Source organism: Globicephala melas, chromosome 1, assembly GCF_963455315.2.
Source record: "Globicephala melas chromosome 1, mGloMel1.2, whole genome shotgun sequence".
NCBI lineage: Eukaryota > Metazoa > Chordata > Mammalia > Artiodactyla > Delphinidae > Globicephala > Globicephala melas.
This window is the reverse complement of record NC_083314.1, coordinates 88,812,457-88,839,812: the sequence shown is the minus strand read 5'-3', so window position 1 is coordinate 88,839,812 and position 27,356 is coordinate 88,812,457. Positions and strand designations below refer to the sequence as shown.

General features: G+C 41.3%; 1 protein-coding gene across 6 annotated transcripts in view; it reads left to right on the top strand.

The window, feature by feature from the left end:
* The first annotated feature begins 3,687 nt into the window (after positions 1-3,687).
* LRIG2 (leucine rich repeats and immunoglobulin like domains 2) overlaps positions 3,688-27,356 on the top strand; it is a 116,675-nt gene continuing 93,006 nt past the window's right edge. For 5 of the 6 annotated variants that reach the window (XM_060301175.1, XM_060301167.1, XM_060301162.1 and 2 more), the window contains exon 1: positions 3,688-4,132. In XM_060301175.1, coding sequence (XP_060157158.1) covers positions 3,894-4,132 — 239 coding nt within the window. In that variant the 5' untranslated portion in view covers positions 3,688-3,893. Of the gene's footprint in view, positions 4,133-7,611; positions 7,790-27,356 lie in introns of all 6 variants that reach the window. The other variant, XM_030869074.2, reaches the window with a different exon arrangement.

Sequence of the window (27,356 nt, the reverse complement as noted above, 5' to 3'; positions counted from 1 at the left end):
AGTTCATATATTCCAAGTTGGCGAAGAGTTTTCATAATGAATATGTCTAGAATATTATGTTTTACACACATGTATATCTCATATAGTAGATATTTACATACCTTATATGGTATATGTGACCTATGTTATATAACATACTGTACTAGTGTATATATGTGTGCGTCGAAGAAGAAAATCCATACAACTATTTCAGTACATATGTCTCTGTACTGAAATAGAGACAATGGGAGAGATAATGGGCAATAGATAATGGGAGATAGGACAGCTGAATTTTAAGGGGGTAGTGTTCATACAAAGGTCTGGTATTTATACAAAGGTCTGGAACAAGGGATCCAAAGTGAGCAGTTTTCTTTAGGAGTCTGGAGCTGAGTTATCTCTGCTTATAGGTCACACTGAACTCTAAAAACTCTTCCCAGGTACTTTGGCACCCAAGGATTAATTAGATAATTCTAGGGCAATGGATACAAAAACTCTTTATTCCATTTTCATGGAGAAACAGATCACTAAACTCTTTATTTATTTATTTATTTAATTAATTTATTTAATTAATTTTGGCTGCGTTCAGTCTTCATTGCTGCACGTGGGCTTTCTCTAGTTGCGGAGAGCCGGGGCTACTCTTCGTTGCTGTGCGTGGGCTTCTCATTGCGGTGGCTTCTCTTGTTGCGGAGCACGGGCTCTAGAGCACAGGCTCAGTAGTTGTGGCACACGGGTTTAATTGCTCTGTGGCATGTGGGATCTTCCCAGACCAGGGCTCGAACCCATGTCCCCTGCATTGACAAGCAGATTCTTAACCACTGTGCCACCAGGGAAGTCCCTAAACTCTTTATTAAAAACATGTATTTGGTAAATCTAGTTGGCTACATGGGGGCTTACACTGTGATTCTCTTTATTGCTACGTATATTTTTCATACCAAGAAAGGTGTTTTTTTTTTTTTGTTTTTGTTTTTTTTTTTTTTTTGCGGTACACGGGCCTCTCACTGTTGTGGCCTCTCCTGTCGCAGAGCACTGGCTCCGGACTCACAGGCTCAGCGGCCATGGCTCACGGGTGCAGCCGCTCCGTGGCATGTGGGATCTTCCCGGACCGGGGCACGAACCCGTGTCCCCTGCATCGGCAGGCAGACTCTCAACCACTGTGCCACCAGGGAAGCCCCCAAGAAAGTTTTAAAAGAAAAATTTTTAGATAACTTTATTAAGTAGAGTGTAAAATAATCTCATCATCCAGTTATTTAACAAACATTTATTGAATGTTTATTATGTGGCAGTTACTGTGCTAGTCCATATGGGAGTACAAAGATATATATAAGGTACATATAAGTGCTGTCAAATATGGTAAAAAAATAATGTGCAGAAGGAATTAAGAGCTGGGAGGGACTCCTAGCTGGTGTGACCTGTACCACTTATTGGGGAAGACACAGGATAGAGAGCATGAATTTCTAAAGAGCCCATAGGGAAGCTGTGAAACTATAATGCAGAGTGGTACTAACATGCCTCTCCCCTTTTTTTGTGTGGGTCTCTTGCCTATGCCCAGTTTCTTAGTGGAGGTTGTTAAGCATTTTCAACAGCCGGGGAAGTGAGGCTAAGAGTAAGTTTCACTCTGCTGTCTTGGTTTTTTGTTTTTTTAAATTTATTTATTCATTTATTTTTGGCTGTGCTGGTTCTTCGTCGTTGCGCAGGGGCTTTCTCTAGTTGCAGGGTGAGTTGGGGCTACTCTCCATTGCCGTGCGCGGGCTTCTCATTGCCTTGGCTTCTCTTGCTGTGGATCACGGGCTCTAGGCACGTGGGCTTCAGTAGTTGTGGCACGCAGCTCTAGAGCGCAGACAGTAGTTGTGGTGCACGGGTTTAATTGCTCTGTGGCATGTGGGATCCTTCTGGACCAGGGCTTGAACCCGTGTCCCCTGCATTGGCAGGCGGATTCTTAACCACTGCACCACCAGGGAAGTCCCCTGCTGTCTTGGTTTTAAAAGTTCAGTTTGGATTGGAGCATTGTCCTTGATTCCAAGAAATATTTCAATATTAAGAAACAGAAAAAGGTTTTAAAAAGCATAATTGTGACTCCAAACTTGCCATGGAAAGACTGATTTCAGTTACTTTCTAGGACAACCCTATGTTCTAGGCATTATCATTTCCTTTTAACCTGCTCAGGTTTTTAATTTACAAGGGTCAGAAAACCCATAGTAATGCCAGCCTACCTCTGTTTCTGGCTAGGTTAATTTAACCTGTCTGGGCTTGTTTCCTCAGCAGCAATAACTGTCTTGCCAATTTCACAGTAGTAGAGGGATCAAACAATGTAACAGATGCAAACACTCCTTGAAGAGCATAAAAGCACTAAATGTAAATGAACTATCACTGTTATTTTTAAAGTCTTATCCATAATTTGGGTATAATGCACGGCTGAGTGAGTCTAAGGTTGTAACTGAGTAGGACCTTACATCGCCTTCCCAGGTCAGGCCTTCCCCCACATCCTCTGCTTTAGTTCTTCTCTGAATTACATAGATAACAGTATTTGATGCACATTTCCTGAGTTGTTTTACAGGTGTTAAAAACCCCCACCAAACGGATGATATTAACTACTTGATGACCATGAACACATAGCCCCAGGCCTCCTGGAGCCTAAGGACTGATAATGTTAACCCCTGTGACACTGCCCTGTTACCTCACCATCAGCCAATCAGAGAATTGTTCATGAGCTGACCACATACCCTGCGACTCGCCTCCCTCATCTGGCCTTTAAAAATGCTTTACCAAAACCCTTTGGGGAGCTCAGGGAGTTTTGGGGCCTGAGCCACCGGTCTCCTTCAGTGGCCCTGCAATAAACCTTTCTCTGCTCCAGACTCCAACGTTTTGGTTTGTTTGGCCTCACTGTGCATCAGGCACACGAACTTGCGCTAACAAGGTGGCCAGACTTCACTGTTCCTGGTAGGTTTTCCACAGCCTCTGCTTCAGAATAAAAAAATTCCTTACATCCAGCCGTTACTTTGTTGACAGTTCCAAATGCCCTGCTTGCTTTTTTGAGAGTGAGTGTAAATATAGGACAGCATTCTCCAAAACAGAGGAAAGAAGAGTATTTTCCTTAAAGACATGCCTTGCAAGTGCAGCCCAATCAACATTTATTGAATTCCAAGACAACAGAAGCTGGAGGTACACAGAGCAAAAACAGGGCATCTGCCTTGAGGAGCTTAAGAGCCCATCAACTGATAGTGGTAACCTGCTTCCTGTTAGGAGAGTGGGAGTTTCCTTCCACTTGCAGGATTGCAGAAGCCGCAGACCAGGAGGGGCAGAGGAGGACCCAGCTCGGCTCTGGAGGCCGTGGGCTACATGAAAACTCCCGCGCCCCCTTAGTGTTTGCGACTTGGAAGGCACCCCTTCTGCCATTCCCCTTTCTTGGTGCCGGGAGAAGATAAACGATACTTTTCTACTACTATAGTAGATACATCTCAAATCAGGACTTAGGACTTCAGCGCTTCAGCCCTCACTCCCTCCTAAGGAGCCACTGCACACTCCAGCGGAGGAACAGCGGCGGAGCTCCAGGGGGCTCCCCAAAGAGCTGAGCACCTTAAAGTCCTCCTTAAGGAGCTCCCTGTCTCCAGCCCCGCCCCTCGTGGAGTCCCGCCCCCGACGCGACCTCGTCCTGTGGCACCGATTGGTTGGCTCCTGTGCGTGAAGACGTTGCGTCGTGGGGCGGGGCGGAGGAGCGTTGTCCGTAGGTCCTCAGCCGTGTGTCCTCGGCCACCGCCCCCGCTGCTGACCTGTATCCGCCCCTCGCCTGCCTTTAGAGGGTACAGGCGACAGCAGTTTCTCTAGGTGGTCGAACAGCCGCCAAACGTCTCCGTCGAGCTACTTTTTCTAGTTGGCGGCTCCTCTGGGCTGCGTCCAGGTCGGGGGGGTGGGGAAAAATGGCGCCGGCGCCCCAAGGCGTCCGGGAGGAGCCGCTGCTGGAGTGTGGGTCCGGACTGCTTTCCCGGCTGCTCTTCCTCGCCCAGGCAGTCCTCCTCCTGCTGCCGGCCGCCCGGGCAGGCCTCTGCCCCGCGCCCTGCTCTTGCCGCATCCCTCTGTTGGATTGCAGTCGCAGGAAACTGCCAGCGCCCAGCTGGAGGGCGCTGTCGAGCTCACTGCCCCCCGACGCCGTCAGCCTGTGAGTAGAGTTGCCGGGCGGGGGACCAAAGGAAAGGGGGGTGCTTCCCTTCCTCGAGGGACAGGAGGGAGACGGGCCTGGTCGGAGGGCGCGGCCAGGAGCCTAAGTTCTGAAGGAGAATGCCATTGCGATGTTGTGAGCTTTTTTTTGTTGGGGAGTGGTGCTGGTTGGAGCCTGAAAACCTGGTGTTCAGGTTCTGGAGACTTGTACGAAGACCAGGGTTAAAATTCTTGGGAGCAGGGAGTCTCTGATTTCTGGGCTGGGAGGAGTTGGGGCGGCGATACTGTTAAGGGCTCACTGGTCCTGGGCTCCGGCATTGGCTCTTGAATGGTTGGGGCTCCTCGCTCGTTTTGGGCTGCATCATCCTGTGCATCAGCTTGAATGGTCCCCAAGCACGTGATTTTATAACCACGATCATAAAGACTTATGAACTGTTTTTTGGCTGTAGTTCAGGTTTTGGCTAATTTTGTGCTGTATTTTCGACAACTGGGTTAAAACTTCATGTGTTAACTACATCCAGTACCACCTTGAACAAATATCTTTATAAATAGCATTTTTGATCTAATTTAGGATTCACCTTGTAAAGAAGGGAAGGCGTATCTGTTACAAAATTAAGTGTTTTGTTTTCAATGCATTTCCTTGTGGCAAAGACCTTAAAAATCAGTCCTCTTTGTTTATGTATGAGAAGCAAGTACAATGGTTGGATGGATGAATTCTTCCGGAGACTCCACTGCAGAGTGATCACCTTGACAGGCCTGTGTTAGTGGCACCTGGAGAGCTCATTAGTCTGAGTCAGCCTGGTGGCATTAGGAGCAACAGTAGGTATTAAATGCTGCAATTATGGGGCTTGTTAACCACTAACATACGGTTATTTCTCTGCCGCTAACTGAGCAATGTATTTTTTTTTTTTTTTTGCGGTACTCGGGCCTCTCACTGTTGTGGCCTCTCCCATTACGGAGCACAGGCTCCGGACGCGCAGGCTCAGCGGCCATGGCTCACGGGCCTAGCCGCTCCGCGGCATGTAGGATCTTCCCAGACAGGGGTACGAACCCGTGTCCCCTGCATTGGCAGGCGGACTCTCAACCACTGCGCCACCAGGGAAGCCCTGAGCAATGTATTTATTGACAGACTTCTAACAGAGTCGTCTCTAAAACAAGACCTGTCACAAAAAAAAAAAAAAAAAGCTCGAGGTGTGATTAAAATATGAGGGGATGTTTGGATTTCCATTGGAAATGGAATACAAATAGAAGGTCTGTCTCTGCAGAGGTTAAAGTGTGTATACATTTGCAAATAGCTTATGTTAGATAGGAAAGGAAGCTACCTCATAAATTCCTTGAGAAAATTAAGGTAACTTAAATAACCAAATGTAGTAGCATAGATTTGCAGTGTAATAAGGTGTTTCCTGTTGTTTTATGATAGTGACACCTGTAGCTAATTCTGGTTCTGTTGATGCAAATAACATTTAGCAGTTCATATCAGTTGCAGTATAGTCTGAATTAAACCTAGCATAACATCTTAGTAATGCAGTAACTACCTTTTTCTAAGAAATTCTTGGAACAACTACCTGATTATGACAAACTGAACCTGATTATGACAGACTAAATCTGGTGCAGGTTTAAAAACAACACAACTTCATTTAGCTGTAATTGAAATAAATGTGGCCTACTTTTTAAGATTCTCCATTGGTAGATAAACAATAATTAGAAATAGTTTTAAGATACATTTATTTTGTATCTGCATTTATGTAAGATATATTTATTTTGTGTCTAGGTTTGATTTTTTTTAATCAAGACAAATTGCCTAAAGCCAAGTGACATTCAAAAATTTTAAATGTCCTATAATGAAATTGACATTTTCAGTTGAAGTGAAATGCCTTGGAGAGCAATTCTCTTGTAGAAATGTAATTGGATGGAAGTCTTACATTAGCAGAAGAACTCTTAGAATATTAAAAGATGAGGTTGTGCTGTTTTAAACTGAGAAATGTAATATTTTTCATCAGTTGCCTTCAGCTATAAAACAGGTACATGTGGTTTTCTTTATGTAATTTTGAATTTTTAAAACATATGCAATGCTTTAAATGTATTAGTGATTCAAACTCAAATGCTCAGACTTGCAGCAATCATCAAAAAGATGGTAGACAAAATTCCTTAACCCTGGGTTTTAAACTATGTATCTGCCCCCAGTTACTGGCACAGAGCCCCTGAAACCCTTGTATCAATAATTTCCAAAGTGATAGGAGAACTAGGAGCACCTTTCCTTTTTCTATTTGGTTTTTGACCCTAATTCCTGGCACAGAGCTCCTACATCTCTTGGAATCTCCTGGGTGATAGGAGTATCTTTTGACCTAACGAGGTGACTCTTGGTGGGCTTCTGGATAGCTTCAGGATTGGGGTGGGTCACCAGAAAGACCAAACTGTGCTTAGAAGCTTGGAACTTCAGCCCCACCCCCCGCATCCTACAGAAGAGGAGAGGGGCTAGAGATTGAGGTAGTAATTGATCATGCCTATGTGGTGAAGCCTCCATAAAAATTTTCAAAGTATGGAGTTCAGAGAGCTTCTGAGTTGGTGAACACACCTACCAGGAGGTATGCTGTGAGGGTGGTGCATCCCAGCTCCATGGAGACAGAAGCTCCTGCACCAGACCCTTCTGGATCTCGCCCTGTGTATCTCTTCCTCTGGCTGTTCATCTGTGTCCTTTATCATGTCTTTTGTTATACAGTTAACCAGTAAACATAAGTAAGTGTTTTCCTGAGTTCTGTGAGGTATTCTAACAGTGCTTGAGTCCAAGGAGGGGGGTCGTGGCAACCTCCAGTTTGTAGCCAAGTTGGACAGAAGTTGTGGGTAACATGGGGAGCTACGACTTGTGATTGGTTTCTGAAGTGGGAGGCCATCTTATGGGACTGAGAGCTTAACCAGTGAGGTCTGCACTAACTCCAGTTAGTGTCAGAATTGAATTGAATTGCAGGACATCTAGCTGGTGTTGGAGAATTGGTTGGTGTGGGGAAAAAGCACACATCTAGTGTCAGAAGTACTGTGTGTGTGAGTAAAGGAAGAAACCAGTGACAAAAATTTTTTGCTTGAGCAAACTTTAGTCAGTTTTAGCAGTATCCCTGCTAAGTTAGTTTAGTAGGAGTCCCCCACCCTCAATGTCTGATCAGATTCCTCCTCCTACACCATCGCCCAGGTGATATCTGAGTACCCTGGCCTGTCTTCAGCAAGAATCCTTTTGGGTCTGTTTAGTTAAAAACCCCCTTACCAGATGTTTTCTCTTAGTAATTTTCCATTCACCGACACCACTCTGCTCCTTAGCTATAAGTTTTCTCTTATTCATGGAGTATTCAGAGTTAAGCCCAATCTCTTTCCCCCACTTTAAAGTTTCATTGTAGTGGTTCCTTTATGTATCGAGAAAGCCCCATCCCCCAAAGTCTTCCTTACCATGCTTTAACAAGTATCATTGAGTATTTTTTTTCCTTTTAACAGTTATGGTGCCACAACTCGGGATAGGATCAGATTCATCATTGGACCCCCGGACCTCTCACCCAGGACCCTAAGTGCGTACCTTTGAAGCCTTTATCTTCACTCCTGACTGATTGATCGGGGATCCATTGTTGAGTCCGACTCCTGAATCATTGCTCCGGACTAACGTCCGTGGAAGCTGGTAAGGACAGATTTTGATTGTTAAGAGTCTGAGTACAGTTGACCTTGAACAACATAGGTTTGAACTGTGTAGGTCCACTTATATGCAGATTTTTTTCAATAGTAAATACTCCAGTACTACACAGTCCATGGTTGGTTGAATCCATGGATGCAGAACCTTGGATACAAAGGAACTGCACGTATGGAAGGCAATTACAAGTTATATGTGGATTTTTAACTTTGCAGAGGGTCGGTGCTCCTAACCTTAGTGTTGTTCAAAGGTCAACTGTATACTCCAGAAGTTGGGATAGAGTCCCAGATAAACACAGGCTGGGTTAGAGTCCCAGGTTTCTCTGTTTGTAAGAAAGCGCAGTTAGAGTCCTAGGTTTTCTTGTCTGAAAGATACTGGGTTGGAAATCTCTCCTTCCTGGCTCTTTTTTTCCTGAGTGGGGATTATTTATTCCCTGACTCTTTGGGCTGGAAGTCTCTTTCTGGCTCTTTTTTATTATTCCCTGACTCCTTATGCTGGAAGTCTTTCTTCTTGGCTCTCTGTGAGGCCTCTTTGTCCCTCTCTTGGGTCCTGCTTTTCCCATGAGAACTTATTAGATGGCTCAAACCCCCTTCTTGAACCCCTGCTGAGTATATTCTCTGTCTCCCTCCATTCTTGTTGGCATGCTTTTGTTGAGGATAATGTGGAACTTCACTGGCTTCTTTCGGAAACTTGTGATCTCTCTACACTGGCTCCGCTAAGACGTCTCCCTTCTCATTGCTTCTGCTCCTCCTTTGCCCTCTCACCGCCTTCAGTATTTCCTCCAATTCCCTTGAATACTATATGTCCTTCTCAAAGCCCCTTCATCCTCTATCCCCTGCCAGACCTTTTTACACCTCAGTCTTTTTTTTTTTTTTGCGGTACGCGGGCCTCTCACTGCTGTGGCCTCTGCTGTTGCGGAGCACAGGCTCCGGACGCGCAGGCTCAGCGGCCATGGCTCACAGGCCCAGCCGCTCCACGGCATGTGGGATCTTCCCGGACCAGGGCACGAACTCGTGTCCCCTGCATCAGCAGGCGGACTCTCAACCACTGTGCCACCAGGGAAGCCCTCCACCTCAGTCTTTATAGTCACTTGATCTTTGGACCCCCTGCCCTCCACTAGAGGCTGTTAAGAAACTTAGGGACCCCCCAAAACAACTACCTGAAGCTGAAAAGGAAAAAGGCTAATTGGAAATAGACTGTATGTTTTCAGCAGTTGGATGGGCTTTGGAGACCTGCCTCTAGATGCCTCTAGGTGTCTCCTTGGTCAACACCTAAAATTTGGTTCATAGCCTCCATAAGATTACCTATCAGGGCAACGGAAGGTGGTCTGTACAAAATTGGTAAACAGGTAACCCATACTTGTCCCATTTGCCATAAACACAATTCACATAAAAACATAGAGTAGAGAAAAGACAAGAGATTATTATTTTATATAAACCAGTGAGTTTGTATTACTATGTTTTACTAACTAACTCATGACTAAAATTTTCCAGTGAAAACTTAAGATCTCTATTAGCATCTGTCTGTATGTTTATGTATGTCTGTATATATGTTGTAGAGGTGTGCTGTTTTTCTACTTCTAGATGGTATTACCAAATTAATTTATAAAATCCAATCCTGTTCAAATTAGCTGAGAGATAAATGAGCAGTTACATAAATTAAGTATTCCTGAAACTCTCAGAAACAGAGAAGCTCAGTGTTTTAAGTTTACATTATCTGGGATAATTTTTCGTAAATAAAGCTAATTTGAAAATTGTTGGTAAAATAAGAACAGGCATGTCTTCAGAGTTGTCAGCATTGAATATGGTGCAGACATTAAATCTAAACTAAGAACAAAATGTACAAAAAAAATGAATTGCTTCCTGTATGTCAAGCACAGCAGTAAAATAAAAAAGGGGGAAATACTATGTATGTAACTTTTTAGGTTTTTGCTTTTGTGATGTTTGCCTAACATGCATGTGTTATAAAAAATAGTTAATAGGGAAATAACTTCAGATGATAGCTGGCTTTGTTTGGTGTTGTGTCTGCCTAAAATAAAAATCAAAGTCATTTGTAAGTAAGATAAACTACTGAAACATTCATTATTGAACCTAAATTTAAGTTTATATACTTTTGGCATCTTGTTTTTACATGTTACAAAGAAACAAGATATTTGGATCTATTAGTAAACATTCTTTTGCTACACAAAAATTGTACTAAGAGGAATCGTATGCCTCTAGAAATTGCAAAATCGTATATTCAGAAATATACTAGTTTACTACAGAAAACTGATACATGACAGACCACAATTGCCTACTTCCTAGTTTTCTCTGTTAAAAAAAAGTTTATTAATAGTTAAAAATCATAATCAATATATGTAAATGAAACTACTAGAAACTGTAAGAATGAAGAGAAATAACTTTGTATGCAAGGTATGAAGGATGTGTTTAGTTAAGGGAAAAAAAGATTTTTATTCTAAGGTAGAATGAGTTCCAGAATGAGAAAGAGGAAAAATACAGTACAAAAACTGAATAGATATTAGAAAAATGGTTGTAGAAGATTTGCAGAACAGGAATTTTGTGTTTGGTTAAGTTGCTGAGATTGAATGGATTTATTTGTAAGTTACAAAAAAAAAAGTGAACTTTAATATCAAAAGTGTACTGGAATTCCCTGCTGGTCCAGTGGCTAGGACTCGGTGCTTTCACTGCCTCGGCCTGGGTTCAATCCCTGGTGGGTTCAATCCCTGGTTGGGGAGCTAAGATCCTGCAAGCTGCGCAGTGTGGCCAAAAAACAAACACAAAAGTGTATTGATGCAAAACTAGAATCCCAAAGTTTTATTGGATTGTTGGTCTGTTCTTATTAAGAAACTGTAAAAAGGTTTACCTTTTAAGTAGTCTGCCTAGGAAACAAAGATTTTGTGTCTTATCAAAATAATTTCCTGTGTTTCATGTTGTCTTTATCAGGTCTTTGATTACTCTAAAACATTGAGTTTTCTCAATATTAGAAGAGCTAAGTTTTTTTTTTTTAAACAACTATGTGACTTTCTGTATTTGCCTTTGAAATCTTTTGTCACTTTGTTTAAATGGATAACTAAGTATTGTTTCACAGTGACCTGTGATCTTATTTAGTCAAGTGTTTAAACTTTTCAGTATTTTTGACAACTTCTCAAAATCAAATTCTAAATGGAGTCTTTTTGACTCCATTTAGAATGGAGTCTCGAACTACCTTCGAGACTTTCCAGAGGCCCCTGGAAAATCTCAAAGGATATGTCTCTCACGTTGTAAAAGGATATGTTAAACTAATTAGGTTTATTTGGTATTTTAAATTACATGAGAAGCATAGTCAAATAAATGAGGACAAATATTCTTAGGTTATACACGTACGGATATATGTTACTAATAATAGGTATTCCAGAAAAGTGTGAAGTTCATAGAGATTTGAAATAGCCTTGTTGTCTGGTTATTATGATAACATATTGTATGCCACAGAAGTAACTAATTTTTCTTATCAAATGAACTCTCATCAGAACTTTAACCATGGCCATTTTAAGTCTTTTTTCATTCACGGACAAGTTGTTTTACTCTCATTCTTCTCTGAAAGCATAAACAGTCAGCCACAGGCAAGAATGCTCCATGATGCCATCAGTAAGGCCATGCCACGAGATTGAGAGAATTTCCAGAAGTAATGAAGAAGCTGATGGATTTATGAAACTGTTAACCCAAGATCAAGTAGAACAAGAATTAATTACATTGGACTGAATAAACTGATGAGGATGGTTATAATTTTTTTTATCACTCTTTGTTTGAAACATTACTGGTTCTTTAATGTTTTGCTCTTCAGATTTAAATAACCTTTTTCGGACTTCCCTGGTGGCGCAGTGGTTAAGAATCCGCCTGCCAATGCAGGGGACATGGGTTTGAGCCTTGGTCCGGGAAGATCCCACATGCCGCAGAGCAGCTAAGCCCGTGCGCCACAACTACTGAAGCCCGTGCGCCTACAACCGCAACAAGAGAAACCACCACAATGAGAAGCCCATGCACCACAACGAAGAGTAGCCCCCGCTAGCTGCAACTGGAGAAAGCCCCCATGCATCAGTGGAGAGCCAGCGCAGCCAAAAATAAATAAATAAATAAAAAACAAACAAATAAATAACCTTTTTCTTTTCTCTTATGTTATCTATAGCTTACAACAGTAATCTGGTAGATAATACCTTTGTGAACAAAGATGAGACAATTACTTTTTCTCCCTACCTGATTCCTCCAGAATTCAGAAACTTTTAGCCAGTATTCTTATTTTCATGACAATGTGGTAGTTTAAGTTCAATAAGAATGTGCTCTTGTAAGAGGATACAATTGGAAATATAGGTTATATTATCATGACTTTGACTGAAATGTTATATTTAAGAGTGAACTGTGCATAGAATCTGGTTTAAGGGACTAAGGTTGCCTTCATGGAACCGGTGCTCTTGGAAAAACTGGCCTGCTGTCTGGCTTACAGCATTCTCAGCCTCATAGGTGAGTAAGGAAAGTCACTTCCTGGCAGGTCCAGGAACCTTACGATATCCTGGGGACATCAAGAAGAGAGAGAGTCACCTGAATCTTTAGGAATGGGAGATGAAGTCTGGTGGCTAGTTCCTGAGCTGGCTTCCTAGCCTCGAGAGGCTTTTAAAAACTTAATCTGAGATTCCTTATGAAAAGTTTGAGCAAAATGAACTCAAAAAGAGCCTGCCTATATGGTCAATCACTATTCTTGCTGCACTTACATGAGTAATCAGGACAAATCTAATGAGACCAGAATTATGTAAACAAGAAATAAAAGGTTAACTATAGAGGGAAGTTTTTTTTCTTTCAGTGTAAAACTGTAGTGCACCCTTGTGGCTTCTATCTTGCACACTGGCCAGTCCTTACCACATTCTCAATTCTGGTTTCCTCCAGTATCTGACTCTAACTCTCCAAACTAATGTTTCCAGTTTTTTTTCCCCCACTCTCCTGACGTGGCATCACTGAGAACTAAAATTGCCCTTTTCCTGAAATCCTGCAAGCTGAAGCTGGATGACTTGATATAAACTTAAAAAAAAAAAAAGAGCACAACACATTGTATATGGGCAACCTTTGTGCCTCCTGCTGTGTGGATCACTAACAGAATTCATCAGAACATTTAATGCCATCCATCACCAGAGACATTCAAACTGCAAACCAGGAAACTTCTTCAGGTGGCCACTGCCATCCTCATTCTACCTTTTAAAGATGCTTCAATTTCAAATCTAAGAATCCCAACTGGCTACCCTCTGGACTGAGAAACTGAATCTCTAACTATTAATTTTGGCTTTTATTTTCATAGAAACTCCCCTCATTAAATACCTGACTGCTGGTACCATTGAGCAAATATAATACCAAGTCCCTACAGAAGGTTCACCTGGTCCTTAATGAACAAAAGGCTACTGAATGAGAAAATAGACATATTGTTCAGAGGAAAGAAGAATGTCTCTTCTTTCCTTGAACAAGAAAGGGGCCTGACAAAGATTCTTTGACTAAATTTTGACTACTGAACCACCTTCATCCAGGCTCATCTGTATACTTACTTGTAAAATGCAGTTTTAGCAAGAATCCCTTGATACCTGATCACCCTTGATATCTGATCTGGTTTCTCATGTTCCACCATCCTCCAGGTGATGTCTGATCACCATGGCTTGTCTTCAGCAGGAATCCACTTAGGTCTATTTAGCCAGAACCCCCCTTACCCTTGTTTCCAGTTTTCCATCCACTGATTTTGTCCACCCTGCTCCATGGCTATAAATTCACACTTGCCCCTGCGGTATTTGGAGTTGAGCCCAATTTCTTTCCCCCCACTGCAAAATTTCATCATAGTGGTCCCTATACCCTTACAGATAACTTGCACCACCTTGAATAAAGTCTTTCTTACCAGGTTTTAACACGTGTCATTGAATTTTTTTTTCTTCTTCTTTTAACACAGAATTTTTCCTAGATGTTTGGTATGACAGGAGTGAGATTTGCTAGAGTGGATCTGGCTAATGGAAATGTGGTTTGGGAAGAGAGGGGATAAAAAGGCAGGGGATCCAGAACCTTTGATTCCTGGGTGACCACATGGTCACCCATGGTATGGAGCGGCAGCTGTGCTGCTCTCAAGTTACTAAAGGTAAAAGTTACCAATGGAATTTAGAGATGGATCCAATTTCTAGCCTCTTGGTTCACTGGATGCATAAGGAAAGGGAAACTAGTAAGAAAAAGATGAACTGTTTAATCCCTTCGTTATTGTGGTAACCAAATTATAATAGCTAAAATTGAAATAATGTAATAAGAAGTAATATGTAAAAGTGAAATTAAAAGAGAGTGCTGGGTCAGACCTTGATGCTGGACCAAGCTCAGATTTCACTAAGTCTGAGCTTTGGTAACTAGCCTCAAAGCTGCCCACCAAGGGAAAAATTAAGCAAGGACAACAGAAAGTACCTCTAAGACCTCTGGCCACCAAGAATGTAGTCAGTGTGCGGGGAGGGCAAAACCAAGAAACTACTGAAATCAGGGAGTACAGTGTGAAGGAGTTGTTTCATTTTGTGGATCAGTAACATCAGCTTCCTGAAGAACCTTTATTAAAATGGACTGTGAGGGACTTCCCTGACAGTCCAGTGCTTAAGACCTCGCCTTCCAATGCAGGGGATGCGGGTTCAATCCTGGTCAGGGAGCTAAGATCCCACATGCCTCACAGCCACAAAAAAAAACCCCCAAAACATAAACCAGAAGCGATATCGTAACAAATTCAATAAAGACTTTAAAAAAAATAAAAAAATAAAAATGGATTGTGAGAGTCATTAATTTAGGAGCAGTATCTGGTTTTAGATGCTGCAGTGGGGAAAAGTGTGTTTGGGTTGATGGAGGATCTGCAGGTCACTATGGAACAATCACTGATGGCCATATGTGATCCAGACACAAAGTAGTTTATTCCTGAGGGAACAGCCAGCCTAATGGATTGGGCAGAAGCCACTGTAAGGTCTGTTTATCCCTGAGAAAGAGGACTGTCTGCCGCCTCCAATAAATGCCAAGTGGAAGCAGATGATATGTTTTGTGTATAAGCCATGTGGGATTATCTTTATGATAATTGGGATATTCACTTGCTGAATGTGCCTGTTACCCAGTCCATGGTAAATGCTGTGATTAAGGGGAAACTCTTACATGGGCACCCCATATAACCTTACTGCTGCAAAACTAGGGGACAGTTGGGGAAGCCTTATGTATTGGCTGCCTCAGCTTCCCCTCTGGATCTTATAAAGATGCTAATAAAAACATTAGGTTAGTTAACAAGAGAATGAGGAAAGGCAAAGGAGTCAGGGAACTGATGTTAGCAAGGTGGACATTTTTAAACAGTTACTAAGAAATAAGGTGAATAAAGCAAATATTGTTAGGAGCAAAACAAAGGAAATAGGGAAGAATCATGGAATTCAACCCAGCAGAATGGAAGGCTTTAGATGGTTTTAAGAAATGGGATGAATAAAACAGACATTAGTGGGGTTAAAACAAAGCTCTTATTACTGCACTACCCAAGGTTGGGCAGGCTGGAAAGACCTCCTTCTGATCCCCCAACATTAAAGGTCTCCAAAGAAGTCTGCTCTGTTTAGTTTGAAGAAATCTAAAAATCCAAATACTGAGATTGCAGTGAGAAACTTGACCAGCAAACGCTTGGGTCATTGGTTAGGCAGATTAAATGAGATAAAAATTAACAGAAAGGGACACTTTCCTGGCCGTCCAGTGGTTGGGATGCCGTGTTTCCACTGCAGGGGGTGTGGGTTTGATCCCTGGTCGGGGAACTAGGATCCCACATGTCTTGCAGCACAGCCAAAAAATAGAAAAAAAAATTGACAAAAGGGCCAGGGTCCCTTGGCTCAGCCCACGAAGGGGGGACCCCAAAACCTTTTGCAGTAGAGTGGATAAAATGGTCAGAAGGTAGAGAAGTTCCCAGGATTTCCTGATAGGAGATCATCTTGCACTGTGGTACCAAAACCCACTGGTGAAACCTGATACAGCTGAGAACATAAAAATATAAGGGTTGATAGGATTATGAAAGTTGGAATGTTTAAACAGGCTTTAAGTTGTATCTTCTTTTTTTTTTTTTTTGCACTATGCGGGCCTCTCACTGTTGTGGCCTATCCGGTTGCGGAGCACAGGCTCCGGATGCGCAGGCCCAGCGGCCATGGCTCACAGGCCCAGCTGCTCCGCAGCATGTGGGATCTTCCCGGACCGGGGCACGAACCCGTATCCCCTGCATCGGCAGGCGGACTCTGAACCACTGCGCCACCAGGGAAGCCCGAGTTGTATCTTCTTTACCTGAGTGTTTTATAGGAATGGGTGTTACGTCTGTATGGGGACTGCTTCCCCTACCTAGTACTCTACAGCCAAAATTTGTTCATATAAGCCCTAATGGAGGCTCTAGTTAAGAATGTAAGGTGAAAGTTTGTAGGAGAATGGTATATTTGATCAGACTTTTACCTGATTGTATAATGAAGATGGACACTGTATCTGGTTGGGGAATGTTTTCTCTACCTAGTGTTGTAAAACAGAAGGCATGTAAATCTACACTTCAAGCAATATTGCTAATTGGACACGCTAAATGGGAACCAGTAAGGTGGCCCAAGCCCACCTAGCATAGAATAGAAGCTGGAGTGTTGGTATGGGAAAATTCTCTGTGTGATAACCCTGTGTGTACCTGAGTGCCTCCCAGCAACAGCTTCTAGGACTTTGGACTGGAGAATTTCCAGTTGAAGGGTAGTTACTGGCTTCCTTTGGACATTAAACTGCCCATATGACTAAAAGTCATAAAGTAATTTTGAAAAGAATCTTGATATCTTGCATAATGTCTGATAAACACTCCAGTGGGGAGGACAGTGCCCAGAAGAGTTTCATAATAAAATGGCAATGGTTTACACAGGATCATACTGTCCAGGGCATGCGAGGAGGATATACTAAAGAATAGGGAGCCTCTGTTCCCTTAGGACTGACTCTGGAACTGTGTGAGGAGCTGCTGGATTATGTTGTCACTTGGAAGTGTCCTATAAACAGCTCATAACTGACCAAAAAAGAGCTGCTTGGTTTGTGAATGACAGTTGCAAGGTGAAGGGACAGCATCCTATTTTGAAGGCCACCACCGATAGAAGAAGGTAAAGACATTAGCTCACTGGGTTGAATTGCATGCTGTTTTCCTAGAGTAATGCAAGAATTGAACAGTGGTAAAAACCCCTGTGTTTGAGTTTTTACTGACTCATGGACAACGGCCTATGGCCAGACCATGGATGGCCATGGATGGCTGACCATCATCTCTTCAGACCAAGGAGTACACTTTATAGCCCATAATGTCCAAGAGTGGGCAGAGAGAGAGCCTCCTCAGGGTACTAGTTTGATGGAGAACTAGAATGGGCAATTAAAACATTGGTTATCTAAAATGGGAGAGAAAAAGACATGAAGGGCTGGCTTGTATACCATGAAAGTGTACTCATACTCAACATGGGGTGGGGCTAAAGGAGTGGCCCTACTGTATAGAGTCCTCTTTCTGGTGGGTCTGGGGAAGAGGGTGTGGAATGACTATGCAATTCTTACTAAGGGAGAAGTACTCTGGTGTAACAAGTATACTTTTTTCTTTCTTTCCCCTATTAACTTTCTTCCCCCTGCTTGATGCAGTGGTCATAGGACCAGGCCTGCAAATATAAGTGCTGGAAACATAGATGATTCCTAAGCAAGAAGCTAACTGTAATTTTAAATTTGGGTTCAAGATTCCTAAGTACCTGATGGGGTGGGTTGTGCCTTCACCCCATCTTGCAAAATTGAGGTAAACAGTGAATGCCACTATATTGCCTGGTGGTAAAAAGAGCCCAGGTAGTTCTGTAACTGTGTTACCTTACGCTAAATGAACTGTGGACTGAAGCGGGGGAGCTTGCTAAACTAGTGTTGCTCTTTGCTATCTAGACCAGCACAGTGGCTGAACCTGATGTTCCTTCCGAAGTTGAAAGAGTTTGGGTATACAGGGAGAGAAGGAGCAATAATAGTAGCTGAAGATAAAGAAACAAGTAAATGGGTTGTGTAGTGAGGGAAATCCAATAATAACACCTCAAAAGGGTTCAGAGTAGTCGATTATATCTCTTAATGCAGTTACACCAGATGACTGAAAGAGTGAAACCGTATGTTTGCCTAGACCACACCTGCATTTGGAACCTGACAAGATTAACTGGAAGCCTGCAAACCCGAGTGGCCTTACCTGAAAATTATTTTTCATACCATATGATGATGGACTGGTCCAGTTATTAATGACTGAATGGGATTCTACAACATGCCAGTATCTTTTGAGTATATATATATCGGTCTCTGCCCCTGGCTCCTGGCACACAGCTCCTGAAACCCTTGTAACTTCCAAAGTGATAAGTATTTGGAGTGCCTTTTGTTCTAATATTTGGTCTTTGACCCTGATTCCTGATACACAGCTCCTACATCTCTTGGAATTTTCTGGGTGATAGGGGTGTCTTTTGACCTAATGGGGTGACTCTTGGTGGGCTCCTGGATAGCTTTAGGATTGGGGTGGGTCACCAGAAAGACCAAGCGGTGATTAGAAACTGGGAACTTTCAGCCCCACGCCCCCCATCTTACAGAAGAGGAGAGGGGCTAGAGATTGAGGTAGTAATTCATCATGCCCATGTGATGAAGCCTCCATAAAAATTTTCAAAGTATGGCGTTCAGAGAGCTTGTGAGTTGGTGAACACACCTACCAGGATGTATGCTGTGAGGGTGGTGCATCCCAACTCCATGGAGACAGAAGCTCCTGCACCAGACCCTTCTGGATCTCGCCCTGTGTATCTCTTCCTCTGGCTGTTCATCTGTGTCCTTTATCATGTTGTTTGTCCAGTAAATGTAAGTAAATGTTTTCCTGGGTTCTGTGAGCTGTTCTAGCAGGTGCTTGATTCCAAGGAGGGGGAACCTCCAATTTGTAGCCAACTCGGACAGAATTTGTGGGTAACATAGGGATCTACTGTTTGTGATTGGTGTAGGGGGCAGTCTTGTGGGACTGAGCCCTTAATTTGTGGGGTCTGCAGTAACTCCAGTTAGTGTCAGAGTTGAATTGCAGGATATCCAGCTGGTGTTGGAGAATTGGTTGGTGTGGGGGAAAAAACCCAAAAATATCTGGTGTCAGGAGCATTGTGTGTGTGAGTAAAGATAGAAGTGATTTTTTTCCTAGGCAGAACCTTACTTAGATACTGTCTTTTTTAAAAAGAGTTTATCGTTGGTTTACAATATTGTGTTAGTTTCAGGTGTACAGCAAAGTGATTCATTTATATATATACATATATCCATTCTTTTTCAGATTCTTTTCCCATGTAGGTTATTACAGAATATTGAGTACGAGTTCCCTATGCTATACAGTAGGTCCTTGGTGATCATCTATTTTATGTATAGTAGTATGTATTTGTTAATCCCAAACTCCTAATTTATCCCTCCCCTCCATGTTTCCCCTTTGGTAACCATACATTTGTTTTCGAAGTGTGTGAGTCTTTCTGTTTTGTAAATAAGTTCATTTGTATCTTTTTTTTTTTTTTAGATTCCACATATAAGTGATATCATATGATATTTGCCTTTCTCTCTCTGACTTGCTTCACTTCATATGGTAATCTCTAGGTCTATCCATGTTACTGCAAATGTCATTATTTCATTCTTTTTTATGGCTGAGTAATATTCTATTGTATATATTTACTACATCTTCTTTATCCATTCCTCTGTCAGTGGACATCTAGGTTGCTTCCGTGTCTTGGCTATTGTAAATAGTGCTGCAGTGAACATTGGGGTGCATGTATCTTTTCCAACTATGGTTTTCTCTGGATATATGCCCGGTAGTGGGATTGCTGGGTCATATGGTAGTTCTAGTTTTAGTTTTATAAGGAACCTCCGTACTGTTCTCCATAGTGGTTGTGCCAGTTCATGGATACTGTCGTTTTTTTTTTGGGCCACACCACTCGGCTTGTGGGGTCTTAGTTCCCCGACGAGGGATGGAAGCTGGGCCTCGCAGTTGAGAGCACCGAATCTTAACCACTGGACTGTCAGGGAATTCCCTAGATACTGTCTTTATGCTGCTGCTTTTTTAAAAAAATAAATTTATTTATTATTTATTTTTGGCTGTGTTGGGTCTTAGCTGATGTGTGTGAGCTTTTGTCTAGCTGCGGTGAGCAGGGGCTACTCTTCGTAGCGGTGCCTGGGCTTCTCATTGCGGTGGCTTCTCTTGTTGCGGAGCATGGGCTATAGGCATGCGGGCTTCAGTAGTTGTGGCACGTGGGCTCAGTAATTGTGGCTCGCAGGCTCTAGAGTGCAGGCTCGTAGTTGTGGTGCGTGGGCTTAGGTGCTCCGCGGCATGTGGGATCTTCCCGGACCAGGGCTCAAACTCGTGTCCCCTGCATTGGCAGGCAGATTCTCAACCACTGCGCCACCAGGGAAGCCCTGTCTTTATGCTTCTATATGTCAGAAACTCTTTCAAATTTTATTTGGTAGTTTAAAACTTGACTGGATTCTCCATGGCAGAGCTCTGTGTCACATTGTTCTGATTTTACACACGCAGGCACAGACACACACACACACACACACACACACAGAAGATTGAAAGACCAGATATGTTAGTCAACTTCTTGTTTTTTCAAGTAAGAACGTTAGAACCCCTCTCCTCCAACAATTATTTGCTGTTATGGTCATTTCATGATAGCACCAAAAAATTAGGAAGTACATGATTTTTTTTTTTTTAATTTTTATTTATCTATTTAGTTTTTCGGCCACACAGCATGCAGGATCTTAGTTCCCCGACCGGAGATCGAACCCGTGCCCCCTGCAGTGGAACTGTGGAGTCTTAACCACTGGACCGCCAGAGAAGTCCCAGGAATACATGATTTTAGAGTTAAGGAAAATTCTGTAGATTAACTATATTTAGCTTTATGGAAAACTTGACCTTATTATTTTCGTTTTACTGTTGACTGCTGAAAACTTCATCATGGATTTGGGAACTACTGCTCTACTAGATTAATTGGAAAGAGATGGCAGATGACACTTAGCCACCTGCCATCTCTGTCTCTTTTGCTTGCGACAATACTTACTGTCATTTTGTGCCTCAGAGGGTACAAGAGAAATACGTCTGGATGTCATATGCATTTAGTTGTTACTTCTAGTTTCTTAGTCTCCTCTGTTCTCATAATAGTTACTGTTTAAGATTTGTCCACATTGTTCTTTGGAGTAGTTGTGAACAGATTAGTTCTTCAGCATTAGGAAGAGGGCAGTTTATGTTAAATAACTCCAGGAAGTCTTTCAGATTTGCACATAACTTGAGCTTTAACCTCTTTAGCTGTTGCTTTGTGTGAGTGACATTGGTAAAATGTTTTCACTGTTAGTTACAGGTGGAGTTAGCCTCGATTCCTTCAGAGGTCCTGAGCTCACTACCAGTGACTTGCGTGATGTCAAGCAAAAACCGCAGAGCTTTGCCTATACTTCATATTTCTTTCCTAAAAGGGCAAATAATTTGTAGTATCCTTCCGTTCTACATTTTCAGTGATACTGGTAAGGACTGAGATACTCTTTGGAAAATATTCTTAGGTTTTAGAAAGGTAATATGGTAGGGGAGTTGATTTGAGGATGTTTGTTTTTCTGAAAATGAACTCTTCAACCTTCTATTGCATGTAGAGGATACAGGTTGTGAAGAAAACTGAGAGGCAGAAACATAACTTTGACATAACTTGATGCTTTTCAATTGGATAATCCAGCTGGGATGTGAAAAGAAGAATTCACTTTAATTGCTTCAAACCACAAGGTGGTGAACTGAAAATGAGTCCCTTTAAAAAAGGTACAGATTAGATTTCCCCTGTATTAAGGTCCCTCATATTTACCCCATTTGTTACTATCTACCCTTGTTTTATACCTCCTTCTTCCATTTTGTGTTCCATGATATTTTCACTGCATTTTATGGGGAAGTGAGATTGACTGCGGGGCGGAGCACAGTGAGATTGGCTGTGGGTTTAGAAACGTGGTTTACTCTGTCATCAAACCAAAGTAGGACTTCCCTTTCTTGGCTTCTAGGCCTCTTTAGGTAGGAATCAAGAGGAAACGCTTCTTGCTCTGCCTAATATCATCCTATCCCAGTTCTACACTCCAGAGTGAAGAAGAGCTTATTCCTGGGAAGATTCCCCATGCCTTCCTTGCCCTGACCCTCACATCCTCACCACCAACCAGTATCTGCTGTGAGACCATCAGCCCCAGGCTCATTATGCCCTTTATTCTTGTTCACACCAGTCTCCATAAGAAACTCAGGACTTACAGGTTAACTCTCTTCTCCATAGAAAGCCCCAGCCCTCTTCTTGGCTTTATTTTTGTCTTTAGTAGGCATCATCTTCTGACATGCTACATATTTTACTTTGTCTTTTCAATAGAATGTAAATGTCACGGGGGCATGGATTTTTATCTGTTCATTCATTGCTATAGAAGAACAGTGACCAGCAGTAGGTACTCAAAGGTATTTGTTGAATGAATGCAGCAAATAATTGAATTAAAGAAAACCTTTTGAGGGAGATGAGGAGAAGCTCTCAAAGAAATTAAAGCAGTCCTTTCTCAATTGCTTCTTTAGTTTTTTTTGTTTTTTTAAAATTTTATTGGAGTATAGTTGATTTACAATGTTGTATTAGTTTTAGGTGTACAGCAAAGTGATTCAGTTATACATATATATATATTCATTCTTTTTCAGTTTCTTTACCCATATGGGTTATTACAGAATACTGAGTAGAGTTCTCTGTACTGTGCAGTAGGTCTTGGCTGTTTATCTGTTTTATACATGGTAGTGTGTGTGTGTTAATCCCAAGCTCCTAATTTATCCCCCCTGGCCCCCACAATGTTTCCCCTTTACTTCTCTAGTTTTTTTTTAAATTTTATTTTTGGCTGCATTGGGTCTTTATTGCTGCGCGCGGGCTTTCTCTAGTTGTGGCAAGCAGGGGCTACTCTTTGTTGTGGTGCATGGGCTTCTTATTGCGGTGGCTTCTCTTGTTGCAGAGCACAGGCGCATGGGCTTCAGTAGTTGTGGCTCGCAGGCTTAGTTGCTCTGCAGCATGTGGGAACTTCCTGGACCAGGGAGCAAACCCGTGTCCGTTGCATTGACAGGCGGATTCTTAACCACTGTACCATCAGGGAAGTCCCTCTAGTTTTTAAAATATCTTATTAGATGATTTCTTTTCAGCGTACCTCATTCCCCATAGTAAACATTTTGAGTGAATCAGTATATTATCTTAGCTAATTATTTGTATTTTAAGATCATCTTTTTAAAAAAAATAGAGAAAAATTTCTGAATATAGGCATACTAAGTTACTACTAATTCTAACTCCCATCTCACTCTAGGATGTTTTGTTTAATTGCACCAAAATTCAGAAAAACTTCTGTGTGAACAATCTTTCATTTATTCTGATTGTCTTTGTTTTTATAGGACTTTGCAGCATCTATTAGATATTTACTAAATATTAGTGAATAATCAGTTGCACAAAGTGTCATTATAGCTTGCAGCCATAGTTTGAGGTTTTTTTTTTTGCGGTACGCGGGCCTCTCTCTGCTGTGGCGTCTCCCGCTGCGGAGCACAAGCTCCGGACGCGCAGGCCCAGCGGCCATGGCTCACGGGCCCAGCCTCTCCGCGGCACGTGGGATCCTCCCGGACCGGGGCACAAACCCATGTCCCCTGCATCGGCAGGCGGACTCTCAACCACTGCGCCACCAGGGAAGCCCAGTTTGAGGGGTTTTTAATAGTCTACAACTTCATTCCAACCTGTACACCAGCCACCTATTTCTAAAGTTGGGATCCTTCAAAGGCATTTGGATGTCTTTCACGTACCTTATCTTTCTAGGCGCTAGCAGAAACACCAGTTTTATTCTTTAAAAGAAACAGACCCACTGGTAAATCCCTAAAGCACATTTAGGGGAACGGGGAATACACTGCTATGGTGTTTCCAAAATTCAATATCTGTTGTCCTTGGCTTGCATACTACTGTTATATCGAACTGTTTCACTTCCAACAATTATTTCAAAGCATATACAATATGCCTTTCTTGCATTGCATTAAGGATTTTAACATATTTCATCTTCTTTATCCTGGTCTGCCTGGGAAAGTGATAAACAGAAGATGTGAGCCCATGAAATTTATTGTAATCTTCAAGGCATTTTTGTTAGTTCAGAAAATAGCTGAAGAAGAAAGCCTATAATGAGAGGCTTAAGAAATCTTATCTAATACATATTTGGTAAAGATCACTTAGATCTCATTGTTAACACAAGTCTACACTGAATTATCTTGATATTTTACATTGAGCCCAGCATAATTTACCAACTTAAACTCCTTTTGACACTGAGAGTGCCTGTCTTATCATACTTTCCCTAGCATTGATTATCATCATCTAAATTATTATTTGCTAATTTGCTAGGGGAAAAATCATATTGTTTTAATTGCTTTTCTTTGTACAATTTGTTTGATTCTCTTAATGTTAACTTTGTCTTCACTGGTTCCCTTGCCCTGAATGGCACTCGATTTTAGATGTTAGAACCATTGGAAAGAGGAGAGTAGTGTGCTCAGTATATCCCTAAGGAGTTTTACAATGTTGACCTTCGCCCTTTTTGACAAGATCTTTCTGGGCAAGGGAACAATAATTAAGAGATGAAGAGAGCCAAACAAGGCTACTACTGGAAAGTGGTAAAGAAACCTAGGGTCATTTCACCTTGCTGTAGACTCCCATACCTAAACCCAAATCCTGACTCTCCTTCCCAGTGAGCTATGTAGCCAAGGAGCTATCTAACAGTGTACTAGTATGTCTTCCTGCGTTTACCTAAGACTTCATTTTTAAAATCTTATTTTAGGGAATACACATAAATTATAAAAGAGCATATATTCTCATTAAAAGAAATCAAGCAATACAGAAGAGAATTAAATAGAAATAAAAGCACCCATTCCTTCTTCTACCCCTTTCTATCCCACCCTCCTGTGGTACAAATAGGGATTTACAGGAATTTCATCCTGATAGTAAATATAATTTAGTGGCATTTTGGTGTCAGTGAGACTTTAGTTTAAGGTGATCCTGTAAACTCCAGGAGGGATTATATAAACTCTCCAAATGTCTGTTTTGTTCCATACTACTTAGTGCAGTGCCTGGCGAGGACAGTTTCATTGTAAGGCGAGAAAAGGAAAAGGATTGAAAGAATCTTAACAGAGCATGTCTGACCATCAGGCTTTGGGGTATTAGATTTCTGGAGAAGCGCAAGGGTTCTCAGCACTGGCTGCATGTTAGACTATCACTTGGAGAGCCTTAGCAAAATACCAGTGCTTAGGTCTCACACCCCAGTGATTCTGCTTTGATTGGTCTGGATGAGACCCCAGCATCAGTGTGTTAGAATCTTCCCTGGTAATGCTGATGTGCAGCAGTGGTGAAGAACTACTGAACCATAAACAGTTGTTGCTTACTGAATGTTAATTGAGGAGATCTGTGCTTTACTTAATTCTTTAAAAGTCCTTTATGCTTTGGAGGACACTTTTATTTTTATAGAGATTATTGTCCTAATTATGTTTTGTTATATTAAAAATATTTTGCATTTCCTTATATACAACATATATAGTAAGCACATGGATAATCAAAGAATTACTTAATTACTTGTACATTAAGATAATCATTAGGCTTCCTGATGCTAGAAAATATATTTCCCTCATCTTAGGACCATGACATTTTATATGGTATACTTTCTTTTTTAAAGGCCCTTTAATCATAATGGAAAACTAGCATTTAAGCAGTAGAGAAAACAAATCATATTAAGGAGCTTAGCAAAAATGTTTAAAAAAAAATCTGAATGCATTTGTATGATGTTTTCTTTTCTACGCCAAACTAAATGACTCAACTTGTTTATTCTGTGTTACTCCAGTTATCAAAAATGTTAAGATGTTCAGCTGATGCAAATAAAAAATAAAAGCAATTTAGGGACTTCCCTGGTGGCCCAGTGGATAAGACTTGGCACTCCCAATGCAGGGGGCCCATGTTCGAACCCTGGTTGGGGAGCTAGATCCCGCATGCTGCAACAAAGATCTTGTGTGCTGCAACTGAGACCCGGTGCAGTCTAAATAAATAAATAAATATTTAAAAAAATAAAAGCAATTTAAGTAAGTAGATTCCATCCAAATTATTAATTTCATGTTTGGGACAAAAACCAGAGGAACAGAATATTTAATGTAAGCTTTCTTTACTATGCTGTAAACCTGTTTTTTTTAAAGTGTGTATTCTTTACCTTTCCTTCTCTTGCCCTTCCCCAACTTTTCCCCAAAAAGGAGACTGTAACTGTGTTGTTTGTAATAAACTTAAATGCCGGAATAACTGTCAGAATAACTAGTAGTGATGAGTAGTTTTAAGGTTAAACCATAAACAGTGCAACATTAATGAAGTGTGGTGTAAATAAATTTGTAGCTAAACACTTCTTAACTTTGGCTTTCTCTTATATATTTTTATTTTTTGTATATCCATTTCAAAACCACTATGACATCTTAGTTATATAATCAAAATCTTGGCAGGTAGCAACAGGAAAAGCATAGCAAACCCTGAGCATAATTATGCTTATTTGAGGAAATATTAGACTTGGTGCCAGGTTAAACTATATAGGTGTTAAGAGATAATAATGAGAAACCCAACTAATGCTTGGCTTTGATTAGACCTTCCTTCTCTGCCAATAACGTAAGTGATAAGACAGTTTATATTAAATTTAATATCTATTCACTCCCCAAAATATAATAACTTAATAATTATAATAAAATATAGTCTATCCAAATATAAAATAGTCTGATAAGAAGATGTGAACCCAGTTCATAGTCAGAAAATGCTCACTAATGATGATGGAAAGTATCTTAGCTTTCTGTATATTTTCATGTATAAGCAACAGCCTTTGTTCTGCTATTGCTGAATTATTTTTTATTCTAAATGGAAAAAACATTAAAAGCATGGGATTAATATGCTGTGGTTTTGTACTGCTTGCTAAAAATTCAGCTGTTCATTGGCTTGATATTTGAAGGCCAGACACTGGGTTCAAAAATGCAATTTACTGTTTCATAGATCAGTCCAAAAACTAAATCTAGTATGTGTGTTCCACTATCTTTCTGAGGTATACTACTGATTAGGAATGCAAAATACATCTAATTATTATTTTTTCCTTTGTCTAATGTCATAATTAATCTGATTGGGTCAGTTTAGAGCATTATTCTGAAAACACTCTGTAAGAACAATTCTAGTCTCTTCGAAAAGTAACAATTAAAATCTTGTTTCCTAGTCACATTCTGGGCTAAAGATAGATTTTATGTGTGAGTTTATTTTTAAATAATACTTTCCCATGATAAACTATTAAAACAGTACAAAAGCATATAAAATGGAAAAGTAACAAGTTCCTTGTTCCACCTAAGGAAAATTCACTGTTAACTGTTTCTTGGGTGTACTTCCACAGAGTTACACATACATCTTTTCCCTTTTCTTTAGAAACACCTCCCCACCACAAAGCTGTACTATGCACTA